The sequence below is a fragment of the Pyrus communis genome, chromosome 2, assembly GCF_963583255.1.
Source record: "Pyrus communis chromosome 2, drPyrComm1.1, whole genome shotgun sequence".
NCBI classification, from domain to species: Eukaryota; Viridiplantae; Streptophyta; class Magnoliopsida; order Rosales; family Rosaceae; genus Pyrus; species Pyrus communis.
In genome coordinates, this window is record NC_084804.1 from 16310451 (window position 1) to 16330116 (window position 19666).

The 19666-nt window shown below is 33.8% G+C and overlaps 1 protein-coding gene across 1 annotated transcript; it reads left to right on the top strand.

Moving 5' to 3' along the window:
• The first annotated feature begins 10373 nt into the window (after positions 1-10373).
• LOC137726389 (lysine histidine transporter-like 8) lies at positions 10374-15331 on the top strand. The gene is made up of 5 exons (XM_068465313.1): positions 10374-10682; positions 13469-13602; positions 13700-14115; positions 14230-14361; positions 14473-15331. Exons 1-5 carry the CDS (start codon positions 10375-10377, stop codon positions 14962-14964), a joined length of 1482 nt encoding a protein of 493 aa, XP_068321414.1. The 5' UTR covers position 10374; the 3' UTR covers positions 14965-15331.
• Positions 15332-19666: the final 4335 nt, after the last annotated feature.

Here is a 19666-nt window from a genome sequence, read left to right on the forward strand (position 1 = left end):
TTGAGTTTCTTACCAATTGACAATTATATTGTGCTTGATATAAGTTATCTTTTTCTATTTTTTTTTTTTTTTGGCAGAATAAGGATAATAATTGTGGATCAATGTTCGTAGCACTATATTCGAACTCCTTGACAGTTGGTTAAAGTGGACATGAAAAACCAGCATTATAGGACATATCATAGGATTGTAACAAGTACTTGGAAAATTTTTACATTGATTTTTTTGTATATGTAGTTGAATATATGATTATTAATATAAAACAATTCTTTCAATAAAAATTGGCATTTAAAATATTATTAAATTAAAAAATTATATTTATATCCTTTTATTTTTGCCGACGAAGTAGGATAAATGGAAATGTATAATTCCAACGACTCTTGACCCTCACAAATATGTTTTTGTGTGTCTTTTTGACAATTCTTAATTGTAGGTAATAGTAATTGCGACGATTGTGCGCTCGACATAATGTTTTGGTTGTAAGAAAATCATCGCAAAAAACAGATGTCGTTTGGAAAGTATATTCGACGGTCATACAAATATTTGCGACCATACAGACATGTCGAAAATAAAATAATTTTGTCATTTTTAAAAATCAATTCCAACTAAAAGATAACTAGTAACGACAAACCACAAGCGTCGTAAATGAAGCATTTCCACGGCTAGTCGAAAAAAGAGTATTTCCAATGGATCAATTTGCGACGCCCAGCGAGGGCTTTTTCCCGTCGTAAATAAATATTTGTGATGGCAAAATGCCTTTTCTGACGATATTTGACCCTCACAAATGACCTTTTTTTTTTTGTAGTGTTGGTTCGCTTCATTTTTTTTTTTTTAACAAACGATATTATCTATACTAAGGTGAAGGGAATGTGCTTAGCCCCCCAATGAGCTTGCAATAATATGGTTCAAATTCACATTTGACAAGAATTGAACTTAAAACCTCTTATTTACAAGTGAAGTGGAATACTACTAGATCATAATATTAAGTGGTTTCATCTTCTTAACACACACACATATATGATGTGACCTTTGGGTATGGCCTAAATGCAACATAGCACTCATTCATTCTTACTACACAGTGCTACGTTGTATTAAAGAAAAATTGTTGACCTTAATGACTTGTTCATGGGCTTTACTTTTTCATAGGCTTAAATTTCTAAAAAGATGAAACTTAAGTATTGAATCAACTATAATTTTAGGGGGCCGGTCTCCCTGTGGCCTGGGTGCTTTGTGTTTCACATGAGGTCCACGGGGTCATTAGCTCGACCGGCACAAGAAGGGAAAAAAAAAACTATAATTTTAGAGATGTATTATCCACACATCATTTTTTATTTTTCACACATTCCTCATTAATTTATATCTTTTGTTCTTTTTTAATTTAGTTAATCCGACAGCCGTAAATTAAGAGAATGTATATAAAATAAAATAAAGTATGGATAGCACATTCCTAACTTTATTTTCTTGACATAAGAAAATGGAAATATTCTGTAAGAAGGTTCGCTAAGTAACAATTTTTCAAGGGTTCGACCACAGTTTTACAAGCGTCAATTGGGATCATGCTGTGGTCCAAAATGGCAACATTTATGACATGGATGGCAATCACACTGGCTCCAAAATAGATTCTTGTGCTTAACTTGCCACTATCTATGATAAAGTTTGTTGATTTTAAGTTCAAGTGCTGAATGATACCCCTTCAAACGAGTGCGCGCAATACCCTTCATCACCAACAGCGTCAATGCGAATGGACACAAATGCGTAACAAATCGGCACCTAAGGGACCTCCAAACTCCAATCACATCAAATTTACTTTTCTTATAGGGGCGCCGCACTTTCCTTTAGTGGTATGTTGAGTCCTTACAGCCATAACTTTTCTGCCAGCTAGCCATTCATGGCATGCGTTGGAATTGCAGCCAACAAAAGCTGGAAAGACATTTACCTAATTCTTCTTATCAAATAAATAGGACATTTGAAATTTCATTTAACGGTTAAAAATATTATAATATTTAGTAAACCCGTGTTTTGAACCGTTTGATCAAATTTCAAAGGTCTGAATTGTTTGATGAGGAGAATTAAGTGAATGGGATCCAAAGAGGATCCCTTCCCACAAAAACTTACATATTCTCTGCATCATTTGCCCCTTAATTTCTTTATTTTTCTTTCCAAGGAAGAAAGTTAGTATTATAGATTATATATAGTGTCCGGGGTCTAAACTTTCTAGTTCTAACCCAGACTTTAAACTCCAAAACTTGGTAACCTGTTGAAGAGTTCTACTTTAAAACAGTATTCTTTACGTTTCTCTTAATAGGGAACTACTGTTATTTGCGTAAAACAACTAAGGTTATGAACTTAATGAACTGAGACTGACGAAAATTATTGTAATCATGAAAGACATATAATTGTGTATAATTACTGTGATACATAGAGAAGCCACAACTGAAAAAAAAAAAAATGACTACAAAAGTTATATAAATGATAGGGGTAAATTGTTGTTTGACCTCTTAAACTATTATTCCAGTTGAAATTGACCATCTGAATTATTTTTTTTGGTAAATTAACCCCTTGAGCTATTTGAAATATGCCAATTAACCCCTTGTCCCTAGATTTTGTCCATTATTCTATCAAATTCAAAGGCAAATTAGTCTTTTTACAATAAATTCTTGCATGTCACTTATAACCACCAATAAAATTATGACATGTGGACACATATTAATGTGTAATGATAATGTGAAATGGTCCGTTATGTAAACGTTTGGTTTTTTTTCTGTTTCTTATTATGTTTTAAGTTTTTGAATTATTATGTGTTCACATGACATTATTTTATTTGTGGTTATAATTAAAAAGTAAGAATTGATGATAAAAAATCTAACTTGCCCTTGAATTTGACAGAATAGGAAACGGAATCTAATGGCAAGGGGTTAATTGATTGATTTTAAATAGTTTAGGAGTTAATTTACAAAAAAAATAGTTTAAGGGACCAATTTCAACTAGAGTAATCATTTAGGAGGTCAAACCACAGTTTACCAAAATGATAGAGAAAGCCATTTATGAACCACAATAATTTGTGTACAATTACTGTTATACATGGCAAGTTTCATGGCCCCACTCATGAACTAAATTTTTATTTCTTAGAAGGGAACAACTAAACTGTACAGCAACACTAGTGATGGCCAACCATGCATATTGGTTCTATGGCGCATTTTTGAAGACGACATATTGAAAGAAATGCAGTACTGCTCTGCGTCGTGGAACTTGAATCGATTGGTAACAATTATGTTAATAAGAGTATGCATGATATTATTTTGATGACTTGATAGGCATATAATATTAATTAGCTAGTTGGCAGTCGGGACTGCATAGTGGTTTCCCTCACACATTAGCATTTAGCATTACTGTACGTGTTGATGGTGTTATCTCGCATCGGAGATGGAAACCTTGCATTTGTAGTTCAAATGATCTTGAAAGGTCTATTCACTCATTGTGAATTGATTTTGAATCAATATGATGCTCACACTAGTAGGAGTTTGAACTTAAGTTATTCTCAAAAAATTAATTAGGGCATGTACGATAATGTATTCTGAGTTCATTTTTCATTTTTTTCTCAAACAAAAAGCCCAAAAACGTATTAAGTGAATTCTAGTTTGAAAATACCAAAGGACAACTTTTGAAGATGTTTCTCCACCTTTATTCATTAAATAAGATATTCTTTATTTTTTTGTCTAAAATTGAAAACAAAGAGAAACTTAAAATACTTTCACCATATAGTATTTATTTTCACGTTGTAGTCGTCTTTAATATAGGCATTCTCATTGTTTTTGTTCATTGAGAATTTTTTTAATCAAATAAATGTTCGCCTGGCTAAAGAAGTACCCTATATGAAAACGAATCCGGATTCTCGCTAGATCCTCTTTGTGAGAATCTCGGGGATCCGTGAATCATATCCATTCATCATACATTGTGCGGTCAGAAATTATTTTAAATATTTTTATTTAAAACTAAATACAAAAAAATACTTGATAAAAACTGATTACACGATGTATGATAAACATATACGATTTATGAATTTCTAAGATCCTCACCAAAAGGATCCGAAGAGGATCCTGTTGGTATGAAAACAATCTCTAGTATATTTTTCTGTTAAAGCAAAGCCTCCAGAGAAAAAACCTTAGAGAAAAATCAAAGTCTTTAGTACGTACCCAATCACCTATGTTTCCATGATCCTTATCTCAATCCCTTTCCAAGAACGCACTCTCTAAATTTTCCATTTTTTTTAACTTTATTTCTATCCCCGATTTGAAGGACTTCGGTTTGATTTGCCAATTTATTTTTTTGTCAAATTTGTCTGATGACAATTCCTTGTCGATTCTTTCCCGCTATTATGCAAAGTTGGATTATTAGTGACTGACCCTTCCCCATATCGTCCCTTTGTTCTACAAGTTCTACAAGTTCTACATGGCTAGATGTGGTGGGGTTCAGTGGTGGCGCTATTTTGATTCATTTAGGGTTTTGGTTTTTTTTGGGCTATGTAGGCTCAATGTTATGCTGCATTTGGTGTTATGGGTTTATTAGTTGTAGTTTAGTGTTTTGGAGTGCTGCTTTAACAGTATGTTGAAATTTGTGTCTTGTTAGTCTTTAATAAATTGTTAAAGTTGTTTTAATGAAGATGAATGCTAGGTAAACTAATCTTTAGACCAAATTTACAAACCATATGATGTGTTATCAATAGAAAATAAGCATGTTAATCAACACTTAAGTAATAATTCAATCATCAACAAGCCCGTCATATGATTTACAAAATTTAATTTAAAATTGTAGTCTCTCTAACATTAACCTTTCATGAATAACGTTATATCGTAAGAAAAAATCTCTATTATAAAAAATTAGTATATTAGATCCTCTTGATTGAAGTAGCATATGATATGCATGCATATGAGATATCACTGCCTCGCACCTAAAGCATTTAAATTTTTTCAATGTATGGGGTTAATTCTAACACTTCATGAGTTTTATCGAGTTTTCACAAAACTCCCTCACATTTAAAACATTAGACTAACACTCCCTTCTGTTTTAATTCACTTTCACATAACCCTTTTAGTCATAATTCTACTAATATATTGACAACTTTTACCTTGTAACTAATTAGTTAAATAATAAAGAATTATATTAGAAAAAGAATGACACATCCCGACCCGAATTGTCCACTAGGACTCCGAATTGAGATGTGCTGGCTGTAACATCCCACATCGCCTAAGAGAGTGGATCCTTTAAGCTTTATATGTATATTCCCATCTCTACCAAGCACGAGACCTTTTGGGAGCTCATTGGCTTCGGGTTCTGTAGGAACTCCGAAGTTAAGCGATTAGCGCTCAAGAGCAATCACATGATAGGTGACCGACTGGGAAGTTCTCGTTTGAGTTCCTAGAAACAAAACCGTGAGGGTGTGATGATCATGTAAGCCTTATATGTATATTCTCATCTCTACCTAGCACGAGGCCTTTTAGGAGCTCACTGGCTTCAGAGTTCATCGGAACTTCGAAGTTAAGCAAGTAGCACGCGAGAGCAATCCCATGATGGGTGACCCATTAATAAGTTCTCGTGTGAGTTCCCAGAAAAGGCAAAAAAAACCATGAGGGTGTAGTCGGAACCCAAAGCGGACAATATCGTGCTACGATGGAGTCGAGCCCGGGATGTGGTGGGGGCCTAAGCCGGGATGTGACAATTTGGTATTAGAGCCAATCCCTAGCCGGAAGTGTGCCGACGAGGACGTTGGATCCCTAAGGGGGGTGGATTGTAACATCCCACATCGCCCAAGGGAGTGGATCTTGTAAGCCTTATATATATATATATATATATATATATATATATATATATATATATATATTCCCATCTCTACTTAGCACGAGGCTTTTTGGGAGCTCATTGGCTTCGGAGTTCATCGGAACTTTGAAGTTAAGCGAGTAGCATGCAAGATCAATCTCATAATGGGTGACCCACTGGGAAGTTCTCGTGTGAGTTCCTAGAAACAAAACTGTGAGGGCGTGGTCAAAGCCCAAAGTAAACAATATCGTGCTACGGTGGAGTCGAGCCTAGGATGTGGTGGGGGCCCAGGCCGGGATGTGACACTGGTCGACACCTAGAAGGTGACGAAGCTAGCATATCTCAATTCGGAGTCCTAGTGGACAATCCGGGTCGGGATGTGTTAGTTTGGTATCTGAGCCAAGTTAATCCTAGGACCTGTGGGTTATGGGCCCACCACGCTTCTGTTACGCCGCTCTGATACCAAATTGTCACATCCCAACCCGGGATGCGATGTGGACCTGGGCCGGGATGTGACAAAGAAAATGTTAAAAATAAATAAATTAAACATTAAAATATAAATTAAAAACTTAAAAATAAATAATTCAATGCCCTTTGTCAAGGTATTGTAAGTAGAAACGTCAGGCTGACATTGCATCAGGTTAAGAACAGAAAATTCCTCGTCAATCAGATTGTTTCGACAAAGATGAAAATTTTGTTAATTTTTGTTTAGATGAAGGGTAAAATTCTCAAATGCATCTTGTTAATGGCGTCAGACAGGGGCTCCATGACAGTGTTGATGTAGGCCTTGACATTATTCTTGCAGTCCAGCTTCTTTTGACATTTTTCAAGGGGGTTTTTTGTAAATAGCTGGAATCAACGTCTCCGAGACACCCGTGAACTCCCATTGCTTCCAATGCTTCTTTCTGGTGCTGGTAGACGAAGATGAAGCGGAACGAGCGGACAATGGTGGAGCCACCCACATGGCTAAGGTGGGTTGTGGCCCACATAGGTTTTCTATAAGGATAGTGATATCCAAGCACTCATTTTTACTTTTCACATATCCTTCTCAATTTTTTGTTATCAGATTGAATAAATTGAAGATGATCAATTGCAAAAAAATAATAAGGGTGTGTTGGAGGTAAAAACGGGTGTGTGGACAACACTATTCTTTTGTAAACTCATGCTTATAGCCCACTCAATTTCAATACAGGTTATTGTTTATTGTATATTAGTAGAGGATAGGTAGTAAATAATACGTTTTATGCTAAAAATTATAAATTAATTCTATCTCCCATCCCCTTTTTATCATATTCGTTAAAGAAACAGATCATTTACCTTATGCAATTTAGCCTCTGTGCTTCTTAATCAAGAAAAGAAAAATAAAATTTTTAAATCAACAATTAAATCCCTATCTTCGCAATTCCTTACTTATGTTGTAATTTTCCAATGAACGTAACCTTTGAATGTACCTTTTATACTGATTATTATATAATTTTATATTGTCGGAGCCAACGTCTCCGAAACTATTACAACCCATAACTTAAAATATTGTATTTTATTTTCAAACCATGTGAAATGAGGATTTTGCCCCTGAGTAGGTGCGTTGAGTAATTTTCGAGCCTCGACTCGAAAACGAAATTCGAATCGAAACCTTGAGGGCTTAATTGTAAAATTTACAATTATGGAGGGATACTTTCATAATTTTACTTAATAAAATTTTCATAATTTTAAATTATTTGCAAACTAAATACTTTATGCCATTAATACAACTCAATTGAAAAAGTTAAGTTTAACATACTAAAATTAAAGTTCGGATCAAGTTTGATAATAGTACCACGGTACAACCAAAGAAAATAATTTGTTCATGCAATTTAACAACGGTATTTTAATGTTCCAATTTTAAAATCACTGCTTTATATCGTTAACACTTTTTGTTCCTTTTTCTTTTGGACAGTTCCTCTTCGAACTTTAAAGATTCCTTCTCTATTCAAATGGAATAGGATTCGATAATATGTCACTTACTTCTCGTCCTCCTCATTTTTAGCTCATATGTAGTGTGCTTTATATATCCAAACCATGTATGATATTGAGGAAATTGTAGTAATGGTCTTTTAACTTTAATTTAATTCGCGTAATGGTCTTTTAATTAAGAATCTAAGATCATTTGTCTCTTAACTCATCAAAACGTGCAACTATAGTCATTTTCGTTAACTTCATTACAACTTCTGTCAAAACGAGTCACGTGTCATTCACGTGAGGCTGAATCAAGGAGCAAATATAGAAACCAAATGAGAAAAATTACAGCAATGGTCTCTCAACTTTAATCCAATTGAAGAAGTAGTCCTTGAACTTTAACCCAATTAGAGTAATGGTGTCTCAACTTTAATCAAATTGAAGAAATAGTCCTTGAACTTTAACCCAATTAGAGTAATGGTTCCTCAACTTTAATCCAATTGTAGCAATAGTCATTCTAACATGACTAATTTTAACGAAATTCTAACAAAGATGACGAAAATGACTATAACTGCATATTTTGATGAGTTAAGGGACCAATGATTATGAATTTTTCGTTGAAAGACTATTTTTCCAATTGTGTTAAAATTTAATGACTATTGCTACAATTTTCTATAAGATATTTGTTAATTTCTGAAATGCCAATCAAAAGAATAAAATAATGAATTATGACAAGGCCAAGCTAATTGGACAAATATTTTAATCTGATCGTGGAGTTTATTTATTCCAAATAGAAAACAACCCTTCCATTAAATGTATGTACTTGACCAAATGACCAATTGAAACCCACCACTTAATATTAGTATTAAAATAAATATGTTTTTAATTTTTGCGGTGTGGTTCCAAAAGTTCAAAACCAAAACCAAACTATTGTTTCAAACTACAAGTCGGTTTTAAACAAAAACTGTTTCATAACAACAAAAATCAAATCGTTTGGTGCAGTCTTATTTAGTACGTATTTCGATTTCGAATTTCAATTCCAAGTGATCATCCCTAGCAGACACATTACAAGACTGCACCAATATTTCCGAATTTAAAAAAAATATAAAGACTAAAATGCCTGTGGTGCATAGGCAAGCAATGAAGTTAACTAATAATATCTTGATCTTTTTTTTTTCTTTCCAAATAAATCATTGCAAGCATTAGAAAAATATGAATATCCGGAATGCACTGCACAAAGCCAGGGCTATATCCACAGTTACGTCAAACCGTTTCATCACTACGATGAAATCACAATGGGGTGAGCAAATCATGTCACGATCACACGTACTTGACCTTGCAAGCTTCAAGATTTCATCGTTTGAACACAAAGCGTGTCCTGGTTATATAAGGGGAGACGAACCTTCCATGTGGAAAATGGCGTAAATAAACAAGGATAACTTCGTGGATTGAATGACCATAATATTGTTTGCAATCTAGCTATGTATGTCATAATACGTAAACTAATGACATCATATACAATAATTATAGTATTAAAATTGCAATGAAAAAATTCTTCGTATTAAGTAAATATAAGGAGAAAAGCAATCTTCGTATTTTGCCAATTAATATTCCTTATATTACCGGTTAATTTTATGATAAAATCTCAATTTTCTTCATGTTCTAGATCACAAAGCTTCTAACTAAGTAGAAACATGAGAAAAACAAAAGTATTGAACTCCCAAACAAGAATGCAATTTAATTATTCACCATCATTTATTATGATGCGTTTTGTATCTACAACATATGTTATAATTTGGATAAAGTAATACTATTCACATACTCTTTTTATCTTTACACATCTTTATTAAAATTTGTTTATTGATCTTCTTCAATTTATTCGATTTGATAATCAAAACTTGAAATGAATGTATGAAAAATACAAATAAATGTGTGTATAGCACCACCATTTGTATATATCAGTTTGTGTTTGCATGTGATAAGGGGATGTAGACAAGAAACTTTACAATTATGGACACATCACACATGGATCGGAATCCACTCAAACTTTATTGAGATTAAAGTTCATACAAGTGATTGATACATTTTCAGTTTTTATATAAAGAAAAAGTGTTTGATAGTTGGTATTAAGTAAGATTCTCTCCCTTCTATTCTTTCTCCTCTTTTTTCTCTTTTTACTTGAACGGTTACGATTAAATCACATTATATTTTATAAAGACAAAAGAATAAAAACCAAAATGTGAAAAAATGAGAGAAAATGAGATGAGAATAAAATGAGAGAGAATCATACTCCCTAAAATAAACACCAAGAAATAGAAAATTGTAAAAATATTGCAATTCTTTTCTCAATACTACGCAAAAGCTTGATTTTCTGCTTAATATTAAATCAATCCTTATTACATTATATATTGTACATGTGAGTTAAGTTAGTTAATTATAATAATTTATATATTCTTTACCGTAAAATATTAAGTCTTATTTCGTATTTTATTAAAGAAAAAGGTCCTACACAAAAGCAATTGACCCACAAGGATATGCCTTGTCAGCAAGCACCTTAGCTTGGTGTGAAATCTCGCACCTATTTATATGATGAGTGACTGGCTTGAGTTTTACAGCAATTGAAAAAAAATGAAAAACTTGGAAGAGGTGGCTGTTGAAGCAAATTGCCGGGAAGAAATAACTAGGCAAAGCCATTCCTTAAGAAGCTTGTTCAGAAGCCCATCAGGTTACTCTGCTCAAGTAATTCCCATCACAACTACTCCCTCAAAGGAATCAACTGAAATTTGGGTAGGTGGTGAGCTCATTCCACAGGATGCTTGGCTGCCCATCACAGAATCCAGAAATGGGAATGTCTTTTCTGCTACCTTTCATTTACTTTGTTCAGGAATTGGAGTTCAATCACTTTTACTGCCTCTTGCATTTGCCACTGTTGGATGGTAAGTAATATCTATTTTGTTTTAACTCTAGATGTATTAAAAATCATAACTTTGCCTCATAACATGTTCATATCACCAAAAAAATTATTCATTAGGAATTAGGGTTCGTCATCCTTTATGTTTTTTGATGGTATGAAATCATTAAAATCAGTACCTGGGTCCTTGATGCTGCCTAAGATTTGTTGTGAGTATTATTCCCGTAAAATGGAAAGACCTTTCATGTTAGTAATTGGGCTACTTTTCATTTTTTTCAATTGGTTTTAGGTATAACCTCTTTTTTTCATAGTATCAGCGCAAATTGTCTTGTGTGTTAGTTCCAACTGTTACACACGATCTATGTCATCCGATTGATGTTGTTCACATATTAGGCTTACAATTTCGCAACACATGAAAAATCGTTTTGAGAGTATAAATCTCATATTAGGAAAAAATGAATATTGCATGTGCTTATAAGTAATGATTTTTTTTTTTTTACATTATCAATTAATTTTATAATAAAACCTTAATTTTTTTCAACATTTATCATCTTTTTATTTTTTTGTTCGAAATTTACCATTACAGTTCAAATTGATTTGGAATGTCTGGCATGTGGTTGTGATGACAGATTGACAAGTAGTCAGAAATGAATTTAAAATGAATTTGAAATTCATTAAATGGGGATCAGAATGCATGAATGGGTGATGGAATTATGATGAGATAAGAAAGCCTAGGTGGGGGCTAGACTTCCGATATGATGTAATAAGCGTAGATAGACTTTTATGTTGTTTGAAAAGTCACAAATGAGAAGGATCAGGCCGTGCCAACCAAATACCAACCTCAGTCCATAATAGACTTTTATGTTGTTTGAAAAGTCACAAATGAGAAGGATCAGGCCGTGCCAACCAAATACCAACCTCAGTCCTTGTTTATGGGAAGGAGGGACCTAGGAGTTTCTCGAAGTCAAATTTCCCGCGCGTTTTTCTTGTCTTATTTTGCTTTGACAATTTGTTTTTGTTCAGTTTCAAATCTCTATGAGATTTGGAATCTCCCAATACAAATAATATAAATTAAATAATATAATTATTTTTTCTTCCGCTATCATTAACTTATAATTTCTAATATAGATTACTTTTTTTCTCAAAAAAATGAGGACCAATAATTTACAAGGTGATCTTTTTTTTAATTTTTATTATTATTAAGAGAAGTGAAGATGATTTGAAATTATTACAATAATTTAGAAGAAAAAAAATTCGAACCCGAAACACATAAGAGGAAACTAAATATCCTATCTACTAGGATATTAGATTATATGCAAGATGATTGAGTCTAATTTCACAATAAACATTTCTGGTTTGTCTGTTAAATTTTACTTGAATTTATTTAGGTAATTACTGTTCCATGCGAACGCTGTCTGCCCTTACATTCTTGGACCTAATTTAGGCTGATCATAAAATAGCCTGAATAATCACCTGGTTTTATTAAGCATGTGCAATAATTTAAAAATATGTATTTTTATAGGTCAATATATTCCAGTATAAAATATCCTCACAACGTTACCATCTGATGGAAACTTCTTGCTCAATGACAAGTGCCAACCAATTTTGACATGGGATATCTGCCCGATTGAGTTTGTACAATAAACAGTAGTTATAAATCCGTTAGGGGAGCAAATGAGCCAAAGCTAACGGTGGTTTGGTGGATCCCAACCCGAAAATGGATCTTGAATCTCAAACTAAAAATTTTTGAAACGGGAATTTGAAGATTAATCTCAAACCGAAAATTTGGTATTCTTAATTTTCGGAATTCTTAAAATATTTTCGGTATTTTGGGATGGATCGGGATTGCGTTTTGGTTTTTAGGCTTTTGGCCATAAATTTAAGATTTTTGGGTAATGAGCTAAAATTTAGGCTTTTGACTTAAAATGTTGTTGCCCAATTTTATATTAATTGAAATTTAGGTTTTTTACCTATTACCATTTTTAAATTTCTTACCAATTGAAATATCAAAATCATTCTTACCAAGTCAAACTAACGTTCTAAAGTTCCAAATTACTTACTTTCATAATTCTATTTCTAATATAGTCTACTCTCAAATACTTAAATTCAATATTCAATATGCATGAACAAAATAAATATACATATATATTTTCGGTTCGGTTCAGGATTCCTGAACCATTGAATATGTAATCCCGATTCTCGTACCAAAAAGTTTCGGATCGGTTCGGTATGGATCCCAAAAATTTTGGTATTATCAGTTTGAGATTTTTCGATATGGGATCGGGATTTTTTTGGTTTGGTTTTGTTTGGGATTTTCGGGAAAAATTTCCAACCCTAGAGCTAAGTACTAAGATGTTCAAGTTCAGGTTGGTTGATATTATTTGCGCTCAAGCTCGTATAACATAATCAAGCTAGAAAAAAATCTCTTAATGTATGCTGAAACTCGCCTCAGATGAAATTTTCAAGCCTGGCTCGGCTATAATTTAAACTTGAGTTTTTCTTTGGCTCAGCTTAATGAAAATATAAAATTAATATAAAAAAACATATAAACTGCATAATAACAAAACCGTTGGTATTGGTATTGAAATATTACATGACAAAATAAGGTAAAGCTTATGAGCTAAATACTTTGATCCCATCTTTATGAGATGAATGTGCCAAAGTTCAATGTTGGCTCATTATCTTATCGAGTGTAATATTTTGTCCTAACGAATCTAATATGTTGTTTAAACTTAGCTCATTTTTCTAATGGGTGTAATATTTTGTTCTAACGAGCCTAATACTTTCCTTAAATTTTTTCAATTGTTGTAGGACATGGGGAATTATATGCTTGTCACTAGCGTTCTCATGGCAACTCTACACCTCATGGCTTCTCGTACATCTACACGAATCCAACTCCGGAATTCGGTACAGTAGATACCTGCACCTCGCAATAACAGCCTTTGGTTAGTCCAAGCGAGCTCTTCTTCTTCCATACCAAACACCACCCCCTAACATGCGCCTAGTAGTGTATTAACTAGACATTTTATTTTATGTTTTCAGGTCCAAAGTTAGGGAAATTGCTCACCATATTCCCAGTAATGTACTTATCAGGGGGCACGTGTGCCCAGCTGATCATCGTAGGAGGTGGAACCATGAAACTATTCCTAAAAAATGTTTGGGATGTTAACTCATTGACTGCCACAGAGTGCTTCTTGTTGTTCATCTGCATGGCTATTGTTGTGGCTCAGCTTCCCAACTTGAACTCCATAGCTTGGGTCTCACTTATTGGTGCCACCACAGCAATTGCATATTGTACTCTTATTTGGGGCCTTTCAATTGGCAAGGGGAGGCCTAGTGGCATTTCGTACAACCCACCAGAGATGGATGAAAAAATGGATAGATTTGGGGTGATTCTGAATGCTCTTGGCATCATTGTTCTTGCATTCAGAGGCCACAATGTCATTCTTGAGATTCAAGTGAGTGTGTGTGCTATATTAAAGAGATCGATTCTCTCGGTTGTTACCAAGAAAATTGTAGTGTGAGTTCGTTTAACACATAAATAGGCTAAATTAATGTTTCTTCTGATGCAGGGGACATTGCCATCTAGTCCAAAACAGACATCCCAAAACCAGATGTGGAGAGGAGTGACTGTATCTTATGTAGTTACAGCAATGTGCTTCCTTCCTCTTGCCGTGGCTGGGTTTTGGGCTTATGGAAACAACGTAAGCGTGACACTTGTTCCAAATTATTTTTAACCAAACTATGAAAAATATACCAAACTAGGGATATATGCATGATCAAAGATTGACAGTGCCCTTCAAATATTTGTGCAGATACCATCTTCATATGGACGAATTTTGAGCTCTTTTTCACAATTCAATGGACATAAAAGCACATCAAAATTTGTGTTGGGACTAATTTGCATACTTGTAGTGATAAACTGCTTAAGCACATTTCAAATCTACAGCATGGTAGTTTTTGATAATTTGGAGTTCAAATACACAAGCAGGAAGAACAAGCCATGTGCAAAGTGGCTTCGGATAGCTTTTCGGATTTCGTTCGGAGGACTGGTATTTTTCATAGCAGTCGCTTTTCCATTCTTGCCGAGCCTAGCACCTCTAATCGGAGGCATGACTCTGCCTTTGGCATATGCTTATCCATGTTTCATGTGGATCACAATGAAGAAACCAGAGCCGAAGAGTGCTATGTGGTGTGTGAATATTGGGCTTGGATTCTTGGGGCTAAGTTTGAGTGTTGTTTTAGTCATTGCATCAGTATGGAATTTAGCTGACAAAGGTCTACGTGCCAATTTCTTCCGGCCTTAGATAACTATTAGTAATGTGATTAATATAGGATAAACATAACATTATCGCTTCATAATGTACTTGCATTATAAGAAGTTGTCTACGACAAGGATTGGACATGGGTATTATGTAACTATTACGCTTAGTTTTTGGAAGGTCACCGGCGCTAAATGATGACTTTACTAACATTAAATGATAAGGTGGACAAATAAGTTATTCTCGACTAATCGTTGTGTTTGGAGCTTTAATTCCTCAAATTGGTTCCCTTTAGTGAAGTTAAAGCAAGTGAAGTAGTAAATTTGCTTAGCTAAACTAAGTTAATTTGAAGATTCAAAGCTCTATAATGACTTGAGAATTAATAATTATCCATATGACATACAACGCTAGTAAACCCAACAAATGTCAATTTTCAAAACATTAGATATTTTCTGAAATGTTTTAAAAGGTTAGGACCAATTTAAGATTGAGTAGTTATCCGAACTTAACCCTTATTTTTATTTCTTCTATTAATTTTTAATTTTTGTTGAGCTCATTTTAAAAATAAGCTAAGGCCATCTCCAACCAAATCAGTTATGTTTAGCCCCATCTAGAGTTATAGCCCTGTAAGAAATTATTTTTATATAACATCTCAAACCATATGAGCTATTTTTGAGCCCCTTAATCATTTATTATTTTTAAGTTTGTTCCTTAACTTTATTGGTTAATTGAATTAAACTACCATATTAAAATAAGTTTATCCAGATATATTTTGAGTGTCACTTGTCGCTAAATGAATAAGATTATCTGGACATATTTTGAGTGCCATTTGAAAAAATATTGAAAAATTTAAATTTAGATTATTGGAAGGTAAGAGAGGAGTGTGTATGAAAAGAGTGTTTTAGGTGAACACAATGTGAAGAATTGGATTAAATGAGGTAAGATAATATGGAATGATGAAAATGATGTTAGAAGTTGTGTAGAAATGGCTTAGGTATTTATAGCAAAAAAAAAAAAAAAATTACAATTTAAATTTTTTTTTTTTTTTTTTAAATTTCGTCCTTAAAAAAAAAAAAAAACCCAACAAACAACCTGCCAGGCGGGCTGAACATGCCTAGCCCAATGGCCAAAAGGCTCTAATTTGGCCTGGCGGGATCTACTTGGTTTTGGGCCAACCCTCCATTAGAGTTGGGTTTTGTAATAGAACGGACTAAAAATTGGCCTATGGCCCTATAGTCATCACCATTGACCCGAGCTTGAGCTTAAAGTAATAATTCATAGAGCATAAGGTAAGTCATCCAAGAGATCGAGGTTTGTTGTCAACCCGAGCTTGAGCTTAAAGTAATAATTCATAGAGCTTGAGCTTAAAGTAATAATTCATAGAGCATAAGGTAAGTCATCCAAGAGCTTGAGGTTTGTTGTCAACCCGAGCTTGAGCTTAAAGTAATCATTCATAGAGCATTTCCATAGGTGATGTTAAATTTTAAACATAAAATTTAAATTTGACAAGCTATGTAACATTCTGACATCTCTTAAAGTTTTACTCTTCACCTAATATGTTGAATTAAACTATTATTTTATTACATTAAACTATTATAATAAATATTTTAAAATAAAAAGAAAATAATAACGTTAATCAAATGCATTTAATAATCAATTAAAAAAAATTTAAAGTTGCTATCAATTTTGGCAGCAAGGTTAGGGCTGTCAATCCATGTCATGTCACATAAGATTTGGCTTGGGTTAAAAACTTTATTGCTGCCTTTTTTACTATTAGTATTAATTTATTTGGGGGATAACTTGATATAGATCCAATTTTGTGAGCCATTAGTAGAATTAGTCCACTTCATTGAAATAGGTCCAATAATTAAGATTCCAAATATGCTTATTTGTGGTTTGTACCATATTTACCCCTTAGGCTTACGAATTGTTATAAATATACAAAATTTCTTAATTATGGGATTATTTGTCGTTTAACTAGTCCCTTAATTGTAGGATTAGTTATAGCCATCTAATCACCTCAACCCCTAGTCCATTTCATCCCACCTTTTTTCCTTCTTCCAAACAATTCCCTCTATCAATCCTCCTCTTTTTTGTCTCTTCTTTTCATGGGTGATATTTTTGTGTTCTTCCCTCCAAATTCGTTCATTTAATGGAGGTATATTATATCATATTTATATTTCTATGTTCCGCCAGGTTCCTAGCATTTTTCTTCCAATACAATAGGTAGTTTATTTTTGTTTTGCAGGTAGATTATATTTGCTTTGTAGGTATAAAGCATTTTTCTTCCTATACAATAGTTACTAGATTATATCGGTTTTGTTTTCTTCATAAATAGTAAGTAGTTACTAGATAATATTTTAGTTTGGGTATTTAAATATTCAAAATTTAAAATCTGAATAAATGATAAAAAAAATTAAAGAATTTAAATATTTTTATCTGAAGGGGCAAAATTGATATCAAAATATGTAATTGGGATAACTGGACTCAGTTCCAAAAACTACCTATACTTTTGGACCTAGATCCAAAAGCCCCTTAATTTGGACATTTTGACATCTCTTTTGGAGATGATCTTACAAGTTTTTATTGATCTTGATCTAAGCTTAAGCACAAAACATTTCATTCGAACCAAGCTTAAGCACTGTGGTATTTGGCTTCGCTTGACTCATTTACACCCTTATCCCTTAATAAATGCGTACAACCCTAAAATGGGTCGTCATTTACAACAACAACAAAAAACCCAAAATATCCAAACCTAGTCCTACCCACTAGACAATCCATAATAAGAGGTCATCAAATATATGACAATTACAATGTTCGTCTTTTTGAGTTGAGGGACATGTACGAAGTGACAGACCTTGGCTTATTACATCATTTTCTTGGTATGGGAATTGTTCAAACTTAGAATGCTATATTCATTGGACAATAACATATGCTTTGAATTTGCTAGATAAATTTGGATTGATAGATTGCAAACTGTTAGTACACCACTAATTGCAAGTGAGAAGTTGAGTAAAATTGATGGCAGTGAATTTGCGGATGAACGTCTATACAGACAAATTGTGGGTATGTTGTTATATCTAACATCTACAAGGCTAATATTTGCAGCTAGCTTACTTCAAATGTTTATGCATTGTCCTAGCTATCAAGAAACACTATGGAATTGCCAAGAGAGTGTTGAGGTACAATACAAGGTACCACTGAATATGGAATTGAGTACAAGAAGGTAGAAGCTGCATTACTCATTCGCTACTATGATAGTGACTGGAGTAGGGGTGATGATGACATGAAAACACCTCTTCTTAGCATTTTCCTTTGGAAGTGGAATATTTTCTTGGGCCTTATTCAAGCAACATAGTGTTGCACTTTCAGTTGTCGAATGTGAGTATATAAGTGCAATATAAGTAACAACACAAGCGATTGGCTGAGATTTGTGCTTGAGGATTTTGGAGAAATGAACACTAAAGCAACTCCACTTATGGTTGATATTAGCCATTGCAATGACCAAGAATCCTATTTTTTACTAGAAAATTAAACGCATCAACTGACGATATCACTTCAATAGAAAGGCTTTGCAAGAAAGTGTTGTGAATTTACAGTATTGCATATCAGAGGAGAAAATTGCTAGCATATTCACTAAGACATTGTCTAAGGATCGATTCAACTATCTGATATGAGTACTTGGAGTAAAACTAGTTTAACAATTTAGAATGGAGTGTTGGAATGTGAATTGTTTATGGTATATTGCATTTAAGCTAGAATGGTCTACTTAAGTCAATAGTACAAGTGTAAGGTCTAGATTCAATCCATCTTTGTATAACATGTATATCTTAGATTTAGCCAAGTGTCATGTTCTTATGGGAGACCTAGGCTGTAAGCCTTAGTTTGGATCTAGTGCCAATGATCTAAGGATAATGTTTTATATTCTGAGCTTTCTAATGATTTGAGCCGCATTCTTTACACAAAAATATACAATTTTCCTTTCTCCATTCTCTCGTCCCTTCTTCAACACTTTCCAAACCCAACAAGCCGCTAGTTAAAATAAAGTTTTCTTCTCTCCTTCCGTGAAAGAGATTCTCTCATTCTCTGTGAGAGTCCTTCCTTCTTTTTGTGAGGGCTTCCATCTTGCCCGCCATTTCTGACGTCGACTCTAGCTTTGGTTGGAGTCGGTTGCCCCTTTTCTCTTTTTTTTGTTTTCTCCTCTTTTCCCCTTCTCTGTCATGTCCCCTTTCCTCTTTTTCTTCTTTTCTTTTCGCTTCTTCTGATGTTTCTCTCCAGTTTTTCCTTGGCTTGGGTGTTTCCAACACCACCACGTTCTTCTTGTTGTATGTCGTTTTCGACAGTGTTGCTTATGGGTTTCCCCGAGCTTCTTCTTGGTAGTTGGCTAATCCTTCTTTGGTGCCGACTATCTCTTGTTAATGGATGTGATCAGGTTGCTGTTCGGGGTTGGCGGTGGTGTCTACGGCAGTGATACTCGGTGGTGGATGATGCTTCAGCTGGCTGGTATGGATCTCTGTCAGTGGAGGAGATTTAAGTAGAAGTTTCTCGGCAGTTGTGTGTTTTTTGGGCTTCACTGTTGTTGGGCCCTCTTTCTGTTTCTTCTTTTGGTTTTGGCCCTTTTCTGATTGTGTATAGTTGTAAGTAGGGCCTTTGGTTTGCTTTAATAAAAGTTGAGGGAGTTTGTCTGTAGCCTTGCTATAGTCAAAATTTTGCCAAAAAAAAAAAAATCACCAATTAAAATTACTAC